Genomic DNA, 19071 nt, shown 5'->3' with positions numbered 1-19071 from the left:
CGTATAATAGATAACTGGGGTGTGGGTTCAAATTTGTGTGTTTCAGGTGGGGTATAATGTGTATAATGGGAATGGTGGTATGATGTCTTAAGTATAATAATAATTATTCTATTATTGATATTGTTATTATAATGGGTGAAATTTCAGGTTATTATGGGTGAAATTTTAGCCCAGTATAGCTATTATTTGTGCATTATTATTACAAATATTATTAATATCATTAATCATGAACGAGTTAAATGATTGAATAGAATGGCATCACCATTAACGGGATGCATATTCTAGAAGCAGTGTGCAGGATAAGGAGAGAGGTATGAGACTTTGCAAGTCTCACAGGGGGGTATAATGTGGGAAATTTCTGAAACTTATCCTTGTCTTATACCTAATCATTAAGTATGTTTGATTTTAATCAGTAAGGGACGGTTAATGCTAATTTTAATTCTAATTTTAATAATTTTGGATACTTTCTTTTAATCCTTAAGATAGATCCGAGACAGGTTTAATCATTAAGACATGAACAAAGAGATTAGATAAATTGTTTAATCATAGATAATGATTAAGGATAAATTGGTTAATCATTAGATTCATTCAGTTATGTTTAAATATATGATGATTCTGGTAATCAGTACTTACTTTCATTGTTAATCACTGATATGTTGCCTATCTAATTAGCGTCTCTAATTTATTGATTATTTGATAACAATCATAGTTATTTGATTATTTGGTTATCTAATAATTCTTTCACTGTTAAGCACCTGCCATAATCATTAGTCAGCGGGTAAGCTTAGGATAAATAGATAAAATTAGCATAAACCTACTGTAGAAGTTATAGGACAAAAAAAATATATAAAATCATAAAAATAGAGATGAGCAAAACTGGCTGAATCATCGTTAGTGGGTTATTATTCTCGAACTTTCTGGCTTTGGCGTAAACATCACAAGGACATAGGCTAGCACATCGTACCATATCACGGTGTTGGCTCCACTGAGACCAAAAAAACATGTTGACGAAGTTCAGAATCCTTGGGCTTAAGGGCGAGAACACCTGTCACAAGGCAGTCTGGGCCTGAACACCAGAGGGAGCCATCGCCCGAATATTAACCATCTCTGCCCACTTCCGGTACAGAGGCGTATTTAAGCAGCGCGCCATCTCTGCCTTGTTGCGAAGCATTTGTTTCCCATTGCGGTTCTTGCCAAGCCTTTATTTCAGTCAGTTCTAGTTGCCTCGTGTATGACCTTGCCCATTTACCCTTTTTGACTACGAGTTTCGGATTTGGTATCTTTGGCTTTGATTCTTAGTGTTTGTTTTTCTGGTTTTTGACTCTCTGCCTACGTTACCTTGACTACGATTTTTGCCCGCCGTCCTCGAATAAATCTGCATATGGATTCTAACACTACAACGCCTGACGAGTCGTTACAACACCATAACAGTCTTATTTGACCCAATTCTGACTAGAGTGTTTATTTTAGGAAAATTAAAGTTACAACTATCCGTATATAATGTACAGGTGTTATATCATGTCTTATTATCTTATGAAAAAAAAAAAGCAGCTTACCTTAGCAAGTGGAAAGTTGGTAAAACTCCATTTGGCATAAGTAAGAACTAAACAATAGGCACCGAGACGGGAGGGGGTTTGGAAAAGATGTTATTGAAAGCGCCAGCAAAATATTATTGCAGTGGCAGATGTTAATGTAAACATAGGGACACAACACACCGAATAAGTGTAATGGAAAAGCACAGACTTTAGTAGAGAGGATTTATTAAATTAAATTAAATTAAATTAAATTAAATTAAATTAAATTAAATTAAATTAAAGTAAATTAAAGTAAATTAAAGTAAAGTAAAGTAAAGTAAATTAAAGTAAATTAAATTAAAGTAAACTGACTACTCCTAGCCTAAATAAATCAATAATAAACAAATTCAACGTAAACCAACCTAAACTGCACGCAGAGCTATTTTGCCCTTTCATTTTTACTTTATTAGCAGTATTACTTGGGTAACCTGATGTAGATTAAAGATAATGCTCGTGGCCTAAATAGTGGGAATAAATAGAATGGGGTAAATGTAAATATGATAATAAAAATTGTGGTAAGGTCCTTAGATTTCTAATAAATGTCAGCCAGTTACCTTCAACTACACAAGAACAACCACAACGAATACATGGAACATGTGGGTGAATGTTGAATTAAAGGTGTAAGGGGTATAATGACATAAATGTGTTTTTTTGGGCTAAATAAGGTTTAATAGAAGTTAGATAGAACAATAATATGTGTCAATATTAAAACTTGTGACCCATAGAATGTATGAAGGCCACAGAAAGGTGGGGCTATTTTTCAGGGGGAATAATGGGTGAACGTCAAAACAATCCATAGAAACATAGAATCCAGCAAGGTTAGGCAGCTGGGCTAAAGGGTATATATACTGGGGGATTTGTGAAGGGGGGTGTGCTTGACTGCATCGATTCATGAATCCGTGTATTTGAGTGCCAGTTTCGGTGATATTTTTTCTAAATAAAACCGGTTGCTTTTTCTCATCCAAGCCTGGAGGAGTACTTTATTTCTTTGTTTTTCTGCAAATTTCTAATTGGAACTACACAACTATTGGATTATATTGGTAACTGGAGAAGGCTCTAGGACCACCCTGTGGTGTCCACCTGGAGGGAGGCTCCGGGTTCCGACAAACGCCACACTGGACTGGCGAGCTTTGGCCGTTTAAGCAGTTCCCTCACCGAGTCGGGGTCTGGCTTAATAAATAGGAAGAGGCAGTGGGCTGATTCTCAGCCTGCAACACCAGCAAATAACTTTGTATATATTCTCTAGATTATTAAATATCGCTAGCAATGGGTTTTGAGGAGTGTAACTCTATCAAATTACCTCTTGGCGCCTATTGCCTCCGATACCTGGCACAGATTCTATATCCGCATGCGGAGTGAATGAAAACCTGAGGCTTCTATAACAGCGTGCACAGGTGCCGTACATCAGCCCTAATTGCCTGTGCTGGGCTGAGCACTATAAAGAAGCACGCCAGTAACCACGGATTTGCCTAAGCAGGCACCTGCAATGTTACACTCATGAATACATGATACTGTAATGGGTCACCATCAAACACTTTCAAATCTCTTTTGGGCAAGGATGACAAACATTGCTGTTTTAACAAAAGTGTTGTAATTTCATTTTGTTTTCTCATTATACCCAAAATGTTGCCCTGTGCTTCAATGCTGGATTCAACATGTGGACCCAATACATTTCCTTGTGTATTCTGCTCCATTGCTTGCTGCCCAGATGGATGCTGCTCCATTACATGAGGTTGTGAGGGTACCCTCTGTTGTACGACTCTCTCTCTAGGCCTTGCTCCTAATTCCATAGAGTTATACATTAATCCTTTCTCTTTTGCAGACATTTGAGGAACAAATGATTTGGCATTAATATTCAGACTTTGTGTTTTCCTGTAATCTGCCGCTAAATTGGAATACTTCCCTCCTGAATGGCCAGATTTACTGCTTGATATACTCAATTTGGCTATTTGAACTTCAATTTCTCCCTGCAGATTAAGTTGCTGTTTTCTTTTTCGTAACTGTTCCTCTTGACACTCCAAATCATGTTTATCCTTCAACACCTTTTGTCGTGCTTTTAATGCAGCCAACTCGGCCTCTGCTTTGAGACGTACAGAAGAAGCAGAAGACACCCCAGATCTTCTTTCAACAATTTCATTTTTGGATGATCTGCTCCCCACATTTGACACATTGTCGTTAGGTTTAATGTCATCCTGTAAATTATCGGACATAACAATGGATGAAGCTTGGACTGTCGCTTGAGGAATAGTAGACACTTCCTGTGTTGGACCAGCATCAGACTGAACAGGAATAACATTCTTCAAAGCTCCTTCTAGTCCATTCAACCAATGTTGAACTGTGTCTTTAAATGTACTGCTGTATTTCATGATACTCAAACACCATTCATTTTGTTTTTCCTGCTCATCCTCAGGAAGTAAGTGAATCACCATATCATGCAACTTGCTGGCATTTTCACAAAGCTGAACAAGAGTTTGAAATAGCATTTGCACCTGAGAGGCATTTTCTTTTCTTCTCATCAGGCTTTTCATCTCTGGAATCAGTCCTTTGATTGTATTCACATTTGTTTTTTCGTTCCTTTTGCAAACTTTCTATTTGGTTCGCCAAGGCCTTTGCATTGAGCTTAATCTCTCTTTTTCCACACTCCATTTCAAGGACAGTGACGTCACCAGCACTTAATTCACTCATGTTTGTGCGCTCACCAACAAGTCAATAATAATCGCTCATTACAGCAACACAGCGACAAATAAAACAACACCGTCAATTACATAAACACAAACAGATCGCCAAACAACAAACTTTGTACACCAGAGCTCTGGACCAACAAACTGAAGGCAAACAATAGCACAATCGCACGATTATCCCCAATGAATAAACAGCGTAGCCAATTCAAACAGCATGCATTCCCAAACAGCACAGCTGATTTACAAGAAGCCCAGCAGGCTTACCCATGCGGTGATTGTTTGCTTCTCTTCCGAGCCTTGCCGATCAAACTTCGCTGGTGTTTCCTTCTGCAGCTGTAGCATTCTCTCTTTTCCAGTTGAGCAGAATCCTGTACTCCATGACGCGATATATACTTAATCCTTTTGATGCGTCCGCCGAAAGATGTGTTCTTTGTTGACTTAATTGTAGCGGCTGCTACATCGTTACCAAAAGCTGCCGAGAAGCTAAAACAGGGAATCAATGCATTTGCGACGTAACAATAAAATATCAGTGAGGCAAAACTTGATTTTAGTTCTTCTTCTTTATTGCACAGACTGATATTTCCCGATGTTATAAAGTTTTTGTATATTTGTGGCCAACAAAGAACACATCATCCCTGCTCACCCCCTCTCCAACTTTCACTAAGTGCACAGGTGACTAATATTTCCACTCCCACCTAATCCTGTGACCGACCACCATGATCACATGACATAAGCAAAACTCTTTCATGTCTACTTCATGAGAAAAACGGTCAGTTATCATACTAGTATTTCTAGTGCTGAGAATTCCTTTATCAATAGACAGAACAGCTGAATGATGGAGTCTGTTCTGGTTCAATGTTCTCCTAAGTCATGTCTGGATTTTAACTTAAATACTGCATTAGTGGAATAATAGAAAGTCATGATGTTCAGACTGTAATGTCTTAGTGCTTTAACAGTTTAGATTTTATTTAGATCGATCTTTCGGATTATTGAATTTAAGGCTTTTTTAGGTCTTGGGTATGGAATAATATTCTAAAGGGTCCTATATGTCAGGGGTTTTCAGAATCAGAGACAGTGGGCCTCCTTTTTAACACAACATACATTTGTTAGCCGACTTTTATCAACTGTGTTAATGTGGCAGGGTAGTTAGACCCTCCCAGTAGTGATGTCACGGTATTGGTAGCCTATTAGCAGCCACAGGTGTGTATAAGGGGCTGGTTTGCGTCAGTAAGGTGTGCGTTGTTCTCATGTGCCTGCCTGTGTATGGTTTTTAGCAGTTTGGCTAGTTACGTCATGGTTTGCCTTATCATGGGTCAATTTCTTTGTATGTACCTGTAAGGTAAGCATTATAGCGGCATAGTTTAGTATTTTTCTATGTTTGTTAATGTTAGCATCTATGTATCAATCGTAGTCATATGTGAAGTAATCTAATTTACAACTTGTGTGTTGTTAGACTGCCTATTTGACTGAACCCTTGTTCCCAAACTGTCAGCATCATCATCGCGTTTTACACTGTTTGTATGGTTACCGGCTCTGCTTTGGTGTGGTGGACAGCTGTATTATCTAGTACGTTCTTATTAGTATCATCTCTGCGCTTCTATACGGTGTGGCGTCCATGCTGGTTTCGTTAAGTTTTTGCCCGCGTTGCCCGGTATGTATTACTGTGACGTGTTTGAGGGTTTTGGGTTGCATATATTTAAATTAAGTTTATTTAATGATATGGTTTTTGTTTTTTTATAAGGTTCTGGAGTTGTCCTGCTGCGCTTGTTGATACCGAGTTTCGGGATCCAGAGCAATGTTGCTGTTTTGTTCCTGGTTCTTTTTTTTGTGTTACATTTATTTTGTTCTCCATTTTCAATTGTTTTGTTTTCATAATTTTGAAGATTGTATTTTAATCTTTTGTGATATCTGAAGTAATTGCCCCTTTTGCTGATTCTATTGGGCCTTAGTGGCCTATATAGAACATGCCGAGGTCCTTCATGGTTTTATCCATTTTAGAAGTGTGGTTTGGATTTATTGATTTTCTTTAGTTTATTTTGTGTTACTATTAAATTGATTTAAGTTGTGTTTTTTTTTTATGTGAGTGTTATTTAGTCTAATTTTGTTTCTATTTTGTTACAGAGGCTGTGGGTCTAAAACACAGGGAGGCTGACTTTCTCACTCTTTTCCGGTGGAAGTGTTTTCTCATCACTGTGTGCTGTGTTGTGCCATGTTGATCACTAATAACAATCTCACTGGGTATCGAGTGAGTCTGAATGTGTGCATTGGTAGTGTGTGATTGTGGAAAACATATGCTGCTTTAGCCCACCTGATATTAGTTGGCCACAGTTCTGTAAGTTTGAGTGTGTTCTTAGTTTATTTCTTTTGAAGGAGGCCAGCAGCAATTGGAATCATGATCATTTTAAGCTAGATATTGCTTTGTTTGTTTTTTGTTTTTTTATTTATAAAGGTTCAAATCCCCCTTATGAAGAAAACAAAAGCAAGGACCGTTACGTCGCCCGGATTGGCGTTACCGGGGCCCCAACCTGGAGCCAGGCCTGGGGCTGGGGCACGCAGGCGAGCACCTGGTGGCCGAGTCTTTGCCTATGGGACTCGGCCGGGCATAGCCCGAAAGAGCGATATAGGCCCGTCTTCCCCACGGGTGCGGGTGCGGGCCCACCACCCGCAGGAAGGAGCATAAGGGGCTGGTGCAATGTGTTTTGGGTAGCAGTCATGGGCAGGGGCCTAGACGACCCAAACCCTGGTTACAGAATCTGGCTCTTGGGACATGGAATGTCACTTCACTGGGGGGGAAGGAGCCTGAGCTGGTGGGGGAGGCTGAGCGGTACCGGCTAGAGATAGTCGGGCTCGCCTCCACGCACAGCCTGGGCTCTGGAACCCAACTCCTGGAGAGAGGTTGGACCCTCTACTACTCTGGAGTACCTCATGGTGAGAGGCGGTGGGCTGGGGTGGGCTTGCTTATAGCCCCCGAGCTCAGCCGCTATGTGTTGGAGTTTTCCCCAGTAAATGAGAGGGTGGTTTCCCTGCGCCTTCAGGTGGGGGATAGGGGTCTCACTGTTGTTTCGGCTTACGGGCCGAACAGCAGTGTGGAGTACCCAACCTTCTTGGAGACCCTACGAGGGGCGCTGGAAAGTGCCCCGACTGGGGACTCCATAGTTATGCTGGGGGACTTCAACGCCCATGTGAGTAAGGACAGTGTTACCTGGAGGGGCGTGATTGGGAGGAACGGCCCCCCTGATCTGAACTCAAGTGGTGTTCTGTTATTGGACTTCTGTGCTAGTCACAGTCTGTCCATAATGAACACCATGTTCAAGCATAAGGGTGCCCATCAGTACACGTGGTACCAGGACACCTTAGGCTAGACTTCGGCCATATGTCTTGGACACTAGGGTGAAGAGAGGGGCCGAGCTGTCAACTGATCACCACCTGGTGGTGAGTTGGATCCGCTTGCAGAGGAGGATGCCAGACAGACTTGGCAGACCCAAACGTATTGTGGGGGTCTATTGGGAATGTCTGGCTGAACCCTTTGTTAGGGAGGTCTTCAACTCCCACCTCCGGGAGAGTTTCGACAAGATTCCGAGGGAGGTTGGGGACATTGAGTCTGAGTGGACCATGTTCTCCTCTTCCATTGTTGACGCAGCAACCAGGAGCTATGGCCGTAAGGTCTCTGGTGCCTGTCGTGGCGGCAATCCCCGAACCCAGTGGTGGACACTGGAAGTAAGGGATGCTGTCAAGCTGAAGAAAGAGTCCTATCGAGCCTGGTTGGCTCGTGGGACTCCGGACGCAGCTGATGAGTACCGGCAGGCCAAGCGAGCTGCAGCCTGGGTGGTTGTGGAAGCAAAAACTCGGGTCTGGGAGGAGTTCGGGGAGGCCATGGAGAAGGACTATCGGTCGGCCTCGGGGAAATTCTGGCAGACTGTCCGGCACCTCAGAAGATGTAAGCAGCTCTCTGCCAGCACTGTGTATGGTGCTGGTGGAGAGTTGCTGACCTTGACTGGGGATATTGTTGGAAGGTGGAAGGAATACTTCGAGGATCTCCTCAATCCTACTGACACACCTTTCGTAGAGGAAGCAGAGGCTGAGGACTCAGAGGTAGATTCATCCATTACCCTAGCTGAAGTCACTGAGGTAGTCCAGCAGCTCCTTGGTGGCAAGGCGCCGGGAGTGGATGAGATTCGCCCTGAGTACCTTAAGTCTCTGGATGTTGTGGGGCTGTCTTGGCTGACACGTCTCTGCAACATAGCATGGCAGTCAGGGACAGAGCCTCTGGACTGGGCGACCGGGGTGGTGGTCCCTCTTTTTAAGAAGGGGGATCGGAGGGTGTGTTCCAATTATAGGGGGATCACACTCCTCAGCCTCCCAGGGAAAGTTTATTCCAGGGTACTGGAGAGGAGAGTCCATCCTTTAGTCGAACCACGGATTCAGGAGGAACAATGTGGGTTTCGTCCTAGTCGTGGGACACTGGACCAGCTCTATATCCTTCACAGGGTGCTTGAGGTTTCATGGGAGTTTGCCCAATCAGTCCACATGTGTTTTGTGGACTTGGAGAAGGCATTCGACCGAGTCCCTCGTGGCATCCTGTGGGAGGTGCTCTGGGAGTATGGGGTCTGCGGCCCTCTGTTAAGGGCTGTTCGGTCTCTGTATGACCGGAGCAGGAGCTTGGTTCGCATTGCCGGCTGTAATTCACATCTGTTCCCAGTGCATCTTGGACTCCGGCAGGGTTGTCCTTTGTCACCGGTTCTGTTCATTATTTTTATGGACAGAATTTCTAGGCGCAGCCAGGTGGTGGAGGGAGTCCGGTTTGGGGATCATAGGATTTCGTCTCTGCTTTTTGCAGATGACGTTGTCCTGTTGGCTCCTTCGAGCCAGGACTTACAGCATGCGCTGGGGCAGGTCGCAGCCGAGTGCGAAGCGGCTGGGATGAGGATCAGCACCTCCAAATCCGTGGCCATGGTTCTCGACCGGAAAAAGGTGGTTTGTCCCCTCCAGGTTGGAGGGGTGTTCCTTCCTCAAGTGGAGGAGTTTAAGTAACTCGGGGTTTTGTTTACAAGTGAGGGAAGGATGGACCGTGAGATTGACAGACGGATTGGTGCAGCAGCAGCAGCAATGCGGTCTATGTACTGGTCTGTTGTGGTGAAGAAGGAGCTGAGCTAAAAGGCGAAGCTCTCAATTTACCAGTCAATCTACGTTCCTACTCTTACTTATGGTCATGAGCTCTGGGTCATGACTGAAAAGACAAGATCCCGGATACAGGCGGCCGAAATGAGTTTTCTTCATAAGGTGGCGGGGCGTTCTCTTAGAGATAGGGTAAGGAGCTCTGTCACCCGGGAGGAGCTTGGAGTAGAGCCGCTGCTCCTCTACATCGAAAGGGGCCAGTTGAGGTGGCTTGGGCATCTGTTTCGGATGCCTCCTGGACGTCTCCCAGGGGAGGTGTTCCAGGCATGCCCAACCGGGAAGAGACCCCGGGGAAGACCCAGGACACGCTGGAGGGACTATGTCTCTCGGCTGACCTGGGAACGCCTTGGAATTCCCCCGGAAGAGCTGGAGTAAGTGGCTAGGGAGAAGGAAGTCTGGGCATCCCTGCTTAGACTGCTGCCCCCGCAACCCGGCTACAGATAAGCGGGAGACAATTTTTATAAAGGTTATTTGTTTGTGATAATAAAGCTTATATTTTTGTATCCACATTTCTTGCCCATCCCTTGTAAGAAAGTTGAACCTGTGCCCTCTTTTTTTTTTTTTTTTAAACATAGTTAAGGGTGTGTAGTGTTCCCTGGTCATACATTCCAGGGTGGCATAGTCGATTCTTACAGTGATTTGTAGTATTCATTTTCACCACTCTGTCACATTAACATTAAAAATTAAAAGTTAGACTTTAATCTGAATAATAAGATTGTGTTTTCTGAAAGTTTTTATTTACTGCTCTCACGCTCAAGGGCTGTAAGGTATTTTACTCATGGTGTGTGTGTGTATAGGTGTGTTCGACTTTAGGTGATGGATATCAGACCGATAGGTGCAGGACATTAAAGTATCGCGAGAGCTGTTCTAGAGCATATTCGAGCGCACACTCTCGCAGTATTTTGGCGCACACGTGTGTGGAAAGAGATGTCAGCCAAATTGTGTACAGGAAAAGGCAACAGTGCTCATCTAAACCGAACAACATTTACTTAATTCCTCTACACTCCAGTGGCAAAATTCGAAATAAAACATTCGGGGCTAGATTAAAACATTAATATTCTAACCACTAACATTCTAACACCAAATTGTTCAGTCATGGGGAATCTGGAACCCATCTCAGGATCACTGATCAGGAAAAAGATCTCAGGAAAAACATGTGATTCTAGACCTTATTTACCTCTACTTTAATCATGTACTGAACTACACATGAAGATTTACAGTAGTTCATAAGGATTAATCAGTGGTGTCATGTCATGTGGGAGCAGAGGGCAGGAACAATGACATCAGGTGGCAAGAGCACACACAGATAACAAAAATAACAGAATAACAGATTCTTAATAATGTTTGTGAAGCATATAAGACACACTGACAGATCACACTGTTAAATTCAGCCCTCTGTAGGTTGATCATTTTCATTTCCATCAAACCATGTGGCATCCTTTCGTTCCTAACACATTTCCCAGTCCATATCAGTGTAGATATCCAGCATGATATTTTACCCCATTGAGATCTGATGTGTTTTCAAAATGTTCCGTTAAGTTTTTTGAGCAGTAAACAACAGATACAGCACAAACAACAGTTATTTAAAAATATATACAAAGGCAAGATTGGTACACAAATTTGTTTAAACATCAATAAAGCACTCCAAAGAGTGTGTGCTGATTGTGAACCCAGATTAATTAGGGAGCTCACATGAACACCACCACAGGCAGAAATACGGCTGAACAGCTATCAACAAAAAGACATTCCTTATGGAAAAACACTGATCACTGATGCCATGACATTGCAGCTGGCCACAGATTTATTGTAGATTTTATTTTAGAAGGTGACTCGTTGACCTTTCCACAGACAGTACAGTGATTATGAAGAGATGATTACCTTCCCTACCAGACAGTTTGAGGGCCCAGGATGTTTCCATAGTTATTGCACTATGTTTAAGAAATGCTGCCTGGTTTGCAGACAAACGCTGATCAAAATCTTCATGAACAGGAAGCAACAGGGCCAGATATAGGGGAGTACTACAGAGAGCTTGTATATATAATAAATCATCTGCACTTTGACGTTTGCTTCACACATAGCAATATGGCCCCGCTTCAGTATAAATTTATTTACACAATTATATTATTGTACTTAAATAAATATATTAGATAACGCCTGAGGCAGCTGTATTACATTTAGACTTACAGAAGTTAGCAGACACCCTTATAATAGCTGTATAATAACTGTAGTTTATTATAATGTCCATGTCTGTTTCCTTTTAACAGACTTCCCATATGTTCAACAAACACAAGACAAGAATGGTCTACCAGAATGGCCTGAGGTGGAGGGACTGATGGGTAACGTAGTCCTTACACAATAAACACACAGTGATGGTGACATAAACTTCAGCAGCTCCTTGGCTAGTTTTGTTGTTTTCACTTTCGTGGAAGTCAGATTTTAAAACACATTATGTCTGTTCCACGTTATTAAAGCAAAAATAACCACAAACCAAACAAATTGAAGGAAAACTCGAGGAGAAAAACTGGAATATATAACTAACACACACCGAACACTTACACACACCGGGAAACACACTGAAGAGGAAGATCAGCTGAAATGAAGCGGTTTTCTTACTGCTCTTTTTACACGAGGTCATTACAAAATAACACCAGTTTTGTATCAAATACATGATATAAAGTGATTTCTTTTAAAATAAAATTTACCTTCTTGTATTGAACAGTCCGTCTTGTTGGACATTAACAACACCGTTTCTCCGTTTCAGTCGCTGCGATGAGACAAAATGGAGTCGGAGCTGGAGAACAAACACTTTCACTTTTGGGAACCGATTCACTAAGGAACGAATCGACTCTTTGAGTCGGCTCTTTGATTAAAAATGAAGAAAAAGCAAAAGATTAAATTATTTTTTACTCGCTCATGTAGACGTTTTGTTGTTCTGAAGTTACACCACAAGTCTACTTCAATGACCAAGAAATAAAATAAAAGTGTCATTAATAATACTAATCTCACATTAATCACACAATCTTAATAATCTGAATGAATTCATTGTGGCTGTTTGTGAAGGAGACAAAAGAAAGCAGCTGAGAAAAAGACTTCACATTTAATATGGTATTATTTAGTTCTTTTAATAAACTGTGATCTATCTGTAGAGTATGTGACAGGGGTATCTGATGTAATGCCCCAAAAGTGTAGTATAGTGTTTTATTTACTCTCTAAATAAAAAGAAATTCAGGAGAATTTAGACAAGTGATGATGACACACACCTGAAAGAAAGAAAAGCAACACACATACTAATGTCTCTTCTTCTAAACACAGTCCATTTATTGAAGTGAATGCTGCACACACACACACACACACACACACTTCATGGTGCAGTACTGTTGAAGAAATGAACTCACTTCACTTTGAAATAAACACTTTATTTCTGCATGCAGCTGGACAGATCACAAAACTAAAACCACGTACTGTACATACTGTTACATGGCACAAGCACATACAGCACACACACACACACACATTTTTGACGTAAGGTTTGGATGGAATACTATAGTAATATCTGGCCTGTGTGTGTGTGTGTAGGTGATCTTTTCAGTGGATCAGACCCATGAACTCATGTTCTGCCTAGAAGAACTGACCTCTAGCACAGGTACAACACACACACACACACACACACACCTACAGAACACCTCTGTACTCACAGTCTATGCAACAGAGTGGGTTATGGGTGTACATGAGCTGAAAACACCATTAAGAAAAGCACACACACACACACAGTCTCTATTCTCAATCACAGCTCCTCTTAACATTCACAACTTCAGACTCAGTGATCAGGACAAACAATAACATTTTACGCACTCTTAAAACAAAAGGTTCTATTTAGAACCAGAAATGGTTCTATCACTCGCTTCATATATGGAACCCCCAAATGGTTCTATATAGAACCATTTTAATGGGTTCATTAAAAAGAACCCCAAATGGTTCTTTGAATCCAAGTGAGATGGTTCTTTTTAGAACCATTTAAGGATTCTTTATTATTGAAAGAGTTATTTATTATTGAATAAGAAAATATAACCAATCCAGAAAATTAAAAAAGTTTAAATTTATTGAATTCATTATACAAAAATATTAGTGTCATATTTAAAATTGCACCTCTGTATACTCTATATTAGACAGCAAAACTTTAAATTATTTTACATTTAAAATGTTTAATTATGTTCAATCATTTAGTTTTAATTATTTTACTTAAGCATTTTCAATTTTTAATAAACATACATAAGCTTGTTTATGTACCGTATGTACATATACAGTACTTAACTTTTACATGTATCTCTGAAATGAGGAAAAACAAAACCAATACATGAACAATTAAAACATCTATTAAATAGCACTACAATTTATACTTCTTTTGCAATCCTGATGATGTTTGGGGCCATTTCATTTAGAGATGTTTCCATGTTCTTTGGCAAGTCTGTGCCAAACCTAATCGTCATTTCATGCAGCATCTTAAATAGAAAACATTTGTTTACTTCAGATGCATATATCCAAATTACACACTTTCAGCCAAAAAAGTTCCTTAAAGTCAGCATGAACTGGAGGTTGCAACTGACTACCATATAGTGATGTATTTCCGAGACAGAACGTTCAATAAGAAAAAGAGTGGCCATGGTAAAGTAATAAAAATTACTCCAGGCATTGAAGCCCATATGATTAAAATAACATGAACTTGATTAGAAATACAGTGTAGACATCTAGATCATATTTTCTATTCAATTTACAATTCATTTGTTATGAAATTTCATTAAAACATTGACATGTCTGAGTGACCTCAATTTTTAACAGATATATATATATATATAATTAAAATAATAAAATTAGAATAAGAATAAAACAAAAAAACTTTATATCAAATAAAATACTTCGTATTTGGCTTAAAATACTTAAAATGTAACAGTGTTTACTCACAAGCTGTGGCACTCCAAGAAAAGGAAACTGCTCCATTACTTCAGCTGCAGGCCTCTCCATAATCTGTACTCTTTGGAAAAGAATGCGCTTCATCCGGCTCTTGACCTCAGATTAACTGGGGTTGCTTTTACGCAACTCCAGGGTGATGGCATTAATGTGTTCCCGGAAACTTTTCTCATCCTAACCCGTTACTTCTAGGTCCAACACAATCTGAAGTAGGAAGACAGTATTGTGCAGTACGTAAATATGAATCAAAGTCACAGAATAAAATATTTAAGATTGAAACATCAATCTTAAAATCTGATGTATCACTTAAGGAAAACTAAACCAAATACCTCCTGTGAACAAGCAGAATCATTATATGCCGTTATATCCAGTGGTTCTCTTCTACATTTTGCACTCTGAAATAATAAAGTCAACATGTTTTTCATGTTAAGACAAATTTAATCTGCCTCGACATAAAATTTATTTAACTGAACTTAAACTGAAACTGAGTCTGTTTGTCCAGCACACTTCCTTTTGATCCCATACTTCTCTTTCATTTGCAGGACGACTGATGAGCTAACCAAGGGAATCCTTTCTTTTTTAAAGGCATTCCAACAAGGTATCCTGTAAACACATTTATACTTTCTTTTAAAATAGATTTTTTTTTTCTGTGTGAGATTTTTTAATGAGCAATGACCCCAATATTTTCACAGTTTTAAAAGAGCAGCAATATGTACATACATAACCAGAGGAGCTGTCGTCCTTCAAAAATGGAAAGCGGGTGATCAAACTCCCCAGAACATCTCCATACATTTTATGATTTGGGTACCTAAGAAATATAATAAAATGTATTATTTCAGTACCCAGCAACCAACACGTTTGACATTTACCTGTTATAAAATACAATGAAATACAATACTGAAAAGTAACAGTCTGGTCAATGTTGGAGCTAAAAATTGCACGAAAGTGGACTTCGCCGGCCAAAGTTAATAACTTGTTGAACTACACCTGTTAACATGGGCCTGAGAAAAATACTCACCGCAAACTGAGTATGTGTGAAACTGCGACAAACATTCACACATCATACCCTCCGCCTTCCACCGTTCACACCGTGCCTATCGTTAGCTTACCGTTAGCGAACAGCGCGTGCGCTTCATTGAAATTAAAATTCACGCTTCTGTCTCGAAGCTCGTCTCCTTATAACACAGCTGTCTTATTGTTGTTGACAATTTAATTAACATTGAAAAGGAAATAAAGGGAGACTGTAACTTAATTCATGTAAAAACCGGAGCAAAATCAATTTAACAGGGCTTTCTGAACCGACGGCTGACGAAGCCCGTCAGTGCTACCCAGCAGTCTTTTTAACTGAGGTAAATATTATCCATTTTGCTTCTAGTATTACTATTTAACACAAGGGCTACTCTAACAATTAGAAACATTAACTGATGATACTAAATATTTCAGTAATATGATTTCAAAAATGTAAAAACTTAACTTACCTGAGGGTGTGAACGGGCAGAAATGGCGGACTCATCAGTTTGAAATTAACTGTCGCTGTCTCGAGGCTCATCTTCGCCAATCCACCAATAGGAATTCAAGGATGATGAAACACATCTACGTCAGCAGAGGGCATTTTTACCATTATTTGTTTTTAATGCCCGCTTCGGGTTAACCATCACAATATGGTATAGTAAATAAATAAAGAAAACACCTGGTTAGTTTATTTATTTCACAAAATGATTCGTCAAAAATGCAAACTATAATGTATTAGGAAATATAAGTTTCATGCTAATGTACAAACTTGCACAAAAAAGCTCAAATCATACATTGACTAGATATTAATATTTGTTGACTCTCTTGTTTTTGACTACAGCAGTCATTCTCCTGGGTCTTGACTCAAAAAGCTTTGTGAATGTGTTGTGTAGGCCTATAATTATTGTGTAACCTTTAGTTTACATTTCAGTCATAAAACATGAATTATAGAACCATTTTAATAAAAAAAAGTTCTTTGCTCTCCAAGGGTTCTACATAGAACCATTTATTTGGTAAAAGGTTCTATTGGCCAGGTACAGAACCCCAGGGTTCTATATAGAACCTCAAGGAACCCTTTTTTTTTTTTTAAGAGTGTGGCTCATGTTTTAAACTAATGCACACTGTATACAGCCAGAATGAAGTCTCTCTCTTTCTCTCTCTCTATCTCTCCTCTCTCTCTCACTCACACACACACACACACACACACACATTAGATTGCTTTGTATGTGTGTATGAAGGTCCAAAATGTTGATATTAGGTTATTACATGTTAATAAAGCTTGTACATTATAACCTGTATGTCATTAGTAATAAGTCCAGACTGCAGTCCTTAAGAGGAATGAAACACTAAAGCAATAAAACACACACAGCAATTAAACACAACTGTATTGCAGGATGACATCAATAAATTAAAGACATTCATTCAGTAAACAGGACACATAACATTAAAATAAAGATGTTAAGTTAAACTGAATTCAGCCAAACATAAACAAATCTCCTCAGCACTGTGACTCTCGTGTGTGAGGCAGAGATCACGCTAGCAGGAGACTGCTTCCTGGAGAGTTTGTCTCTAGTTAATGGTATCACTTTAGAATGAAGTGATTTATTCTCTATTTTTATCACTGGAGAAACATTGACAACACGTTTGTATGAGGATTTGTTGCATTACCACTTCATAAATAATTTAAATTTACAACAAATAAATCTTCTACGTTGTAAACTTACACAGGAAATGAAAAGTGACCAGTTGCTTGCTAGAGTGAGCTCAGGGTTCAGCTGAAACACACCGATATGGTTTAGGTGTAGTGGGTGGAGTTAGGTGGATGCTCCGCCCATGACAGTCCCCAAACGTTCTCTTAACATCACCTCATTATTTATTTTACATATACATACATTCAAATAATATAAATTATGAATAAAATAATTACTCAAAACAATACGCAGTGCACAATCAAATGTTCTGTTGTTTTAAATGTTTTTATTGATCATTTGTTTTAATTTTTTACACAAAATGACGTAAAAAAAAAAAAAAAGAGTCGGACAGTCAAAACAGTAATACATGAAAATTATATACATTTACATATTATTATTATTGTAAATATTGTAAATATAATATTGTATATATTACAATAATAACAATTTATAACAATAAAAACATTTGTAACTATATAATGAGTTAAATGTCTTCAAGCACCATCATCTGCAAATGTAACAAAGAAATAAGTCACATGGACATTAGATAAGATTTAGATGAACATTTAAATAAATAAACGTCTATTATATAAGCCTTTGAAATCTACATCGTCTTAAAAATATCTTCTAAAATTCATCTTCTTAAATTATTCCAAGGAAGTGGAAAACATTAAAAACTCTTGTCTTTCTTTAAAACCTGCTGGTATACAATGAGACAATATATTTTTATCCCTAAACACAATGATTTTCCTTTAATTTAGTCATTTAACAATCAATTATTTTAATTCATTTAATTATCATTTATTTAGATAATTAAGGGCATTTATCACTGCTCTTAGATGTAAATTAACAAATCATTTAGTTTATCTGTTCAACTTGTTTATGAACTATGTGTGGTTGTAAAATATCAAAATGTCATGCGATATGCAAAAACAGTAACTGAATGTTAATTATAGATCTATTGATTGCTAATTATGTGAAGATGTTTTTGTAGTTTTAATAATAATAATAACGTCATATTTGCTTAAAATATTCACTGTAATAGACTGCCAAACGTAATAGTACAGCTCTTTAAGTTATTTTTAATATAGTATCTTTCAGCATTTATTTACCCCTAGATGTCGCTGTGGAAAAGGGAATGTAAGATACAAACACTTCTACATCGGTACTCATAGTTGATACTCAGTTAAAAATGTTCTAATACAATGTGGTTACCATTTTAAATTCCTATGTGGTGCAAATTTCAGGGCCAATGAAATGAAATCTTCCACCTCAGTCGCCTTTAGTGTCTTGAAATTCTTCTGTGTTGCTCCTAAAAATAGAATGAAATAATCACAGTTATTCTCTGCATTGTAACTTGTACACTGTATATAAATTTAGGGTAAAGAATTTGAGTTAGATTTGAGCTACGGAATTAATCAGTTGTTCAGAACATAAAAAGTGAATGAATTTTATGAAATGAATTTAATCCTACAATGTAATATGCAACACAGTTAAGACTTGGTCTTCAATTGGAATTTTGTTTACAGTCATTAATTGTCAAACCATTTTGGTACAATTTTGCAAATGGTATTTTTTTAGTGCAAATCTGTAAACTGAACATTTATAACAAAGCTGGTCATTCTTTGTAATACCTGGTAGTATACCTAATAGTTTTATTATTGTGTCAAATTACTAAAAGAATGAAATAAAATAATGGAAGGACATAACATTACCTAACTAATATATAATGTAATATCTATCCAGCATGTCATCAAAAGATGGAATAAAAAAAATCATTTCCCAGATTAGTGGGTGTCACAGGCACAAACACCTCAGCCGCACCCCGCGCTCCCAATCACCGGACTTTTAATCACGCCACCTGCACCCAATCAAACGGCGCCTACTTAAACCCCTCACCTGCAGAGCACAGCGGCTAGTATTGAGACTGTTTACGAGAAAGTACCGAGTTACTGCTCTAGTATTTCGAGTTGG

At 39.1% G+C, this 19071-nt stretch overlaps 1 protein-coding gene and 1 long non-coding RNA gene across 3 annotated transcripts in view; both read right to left on the bottom strand.

The window, feature by feature from the left end:
• Nucleotides 1-19071, bottom strand: part of LOC131362398 (NLR family CARD domain-containing protein 3-like) — a 156422-nt gene that overhangs the window by 126136 nt on the left and 11215 nt on the right. For both annotated transcript variants that reach the window (XM_058404368.1, XM_058404369.1), the window contains exon 6: nucleotides 18313-18409. In XM_058404368.1, the coding sequence (XP_058260351.1) occupies nucleotides 18313-18409 (97 nt within the window). The remainder of the gene's footprint in view (nucleotides 1-18312; nucleotides 18410-19071) is intronic.
• On the bottom strand, nucleotides 12826-15090 carry LOC131362414 (uncharacterized). Its single transcript, XR_009206175.1, has 3 exons — nucleotides 14725-15090; nucleotides 14390-14599; nucleotides 12826-13929 (listed from the first exon to the last, which is right to left on the bottom strand). It is a non-coding gene; the product is annotated as an uncharacterized LOC131362414 (long non-coding RNA).

The sequence above is a fragment of the Hemibagrus wyckioides genome, linkage group LG12 (genome assembly GCF_019097595.1).
Source record: "Hemibagrus wyckioides isolate EC202008001 linkage group LG12, SWU_Hwy_1.0, whole genome shotgun sequence".
Taxonomy (NCBI): Eukaryota; Metazoa; Chordata; class Actinopteri; order Siluriformes; family Bagridae; genus Hemibagrus; species Hemibagrus wyckioides.
Note: the sequence above shows the minus strand (reverse complement) of the source record. Positions and strands in the feature narration are given on the sequence as shown.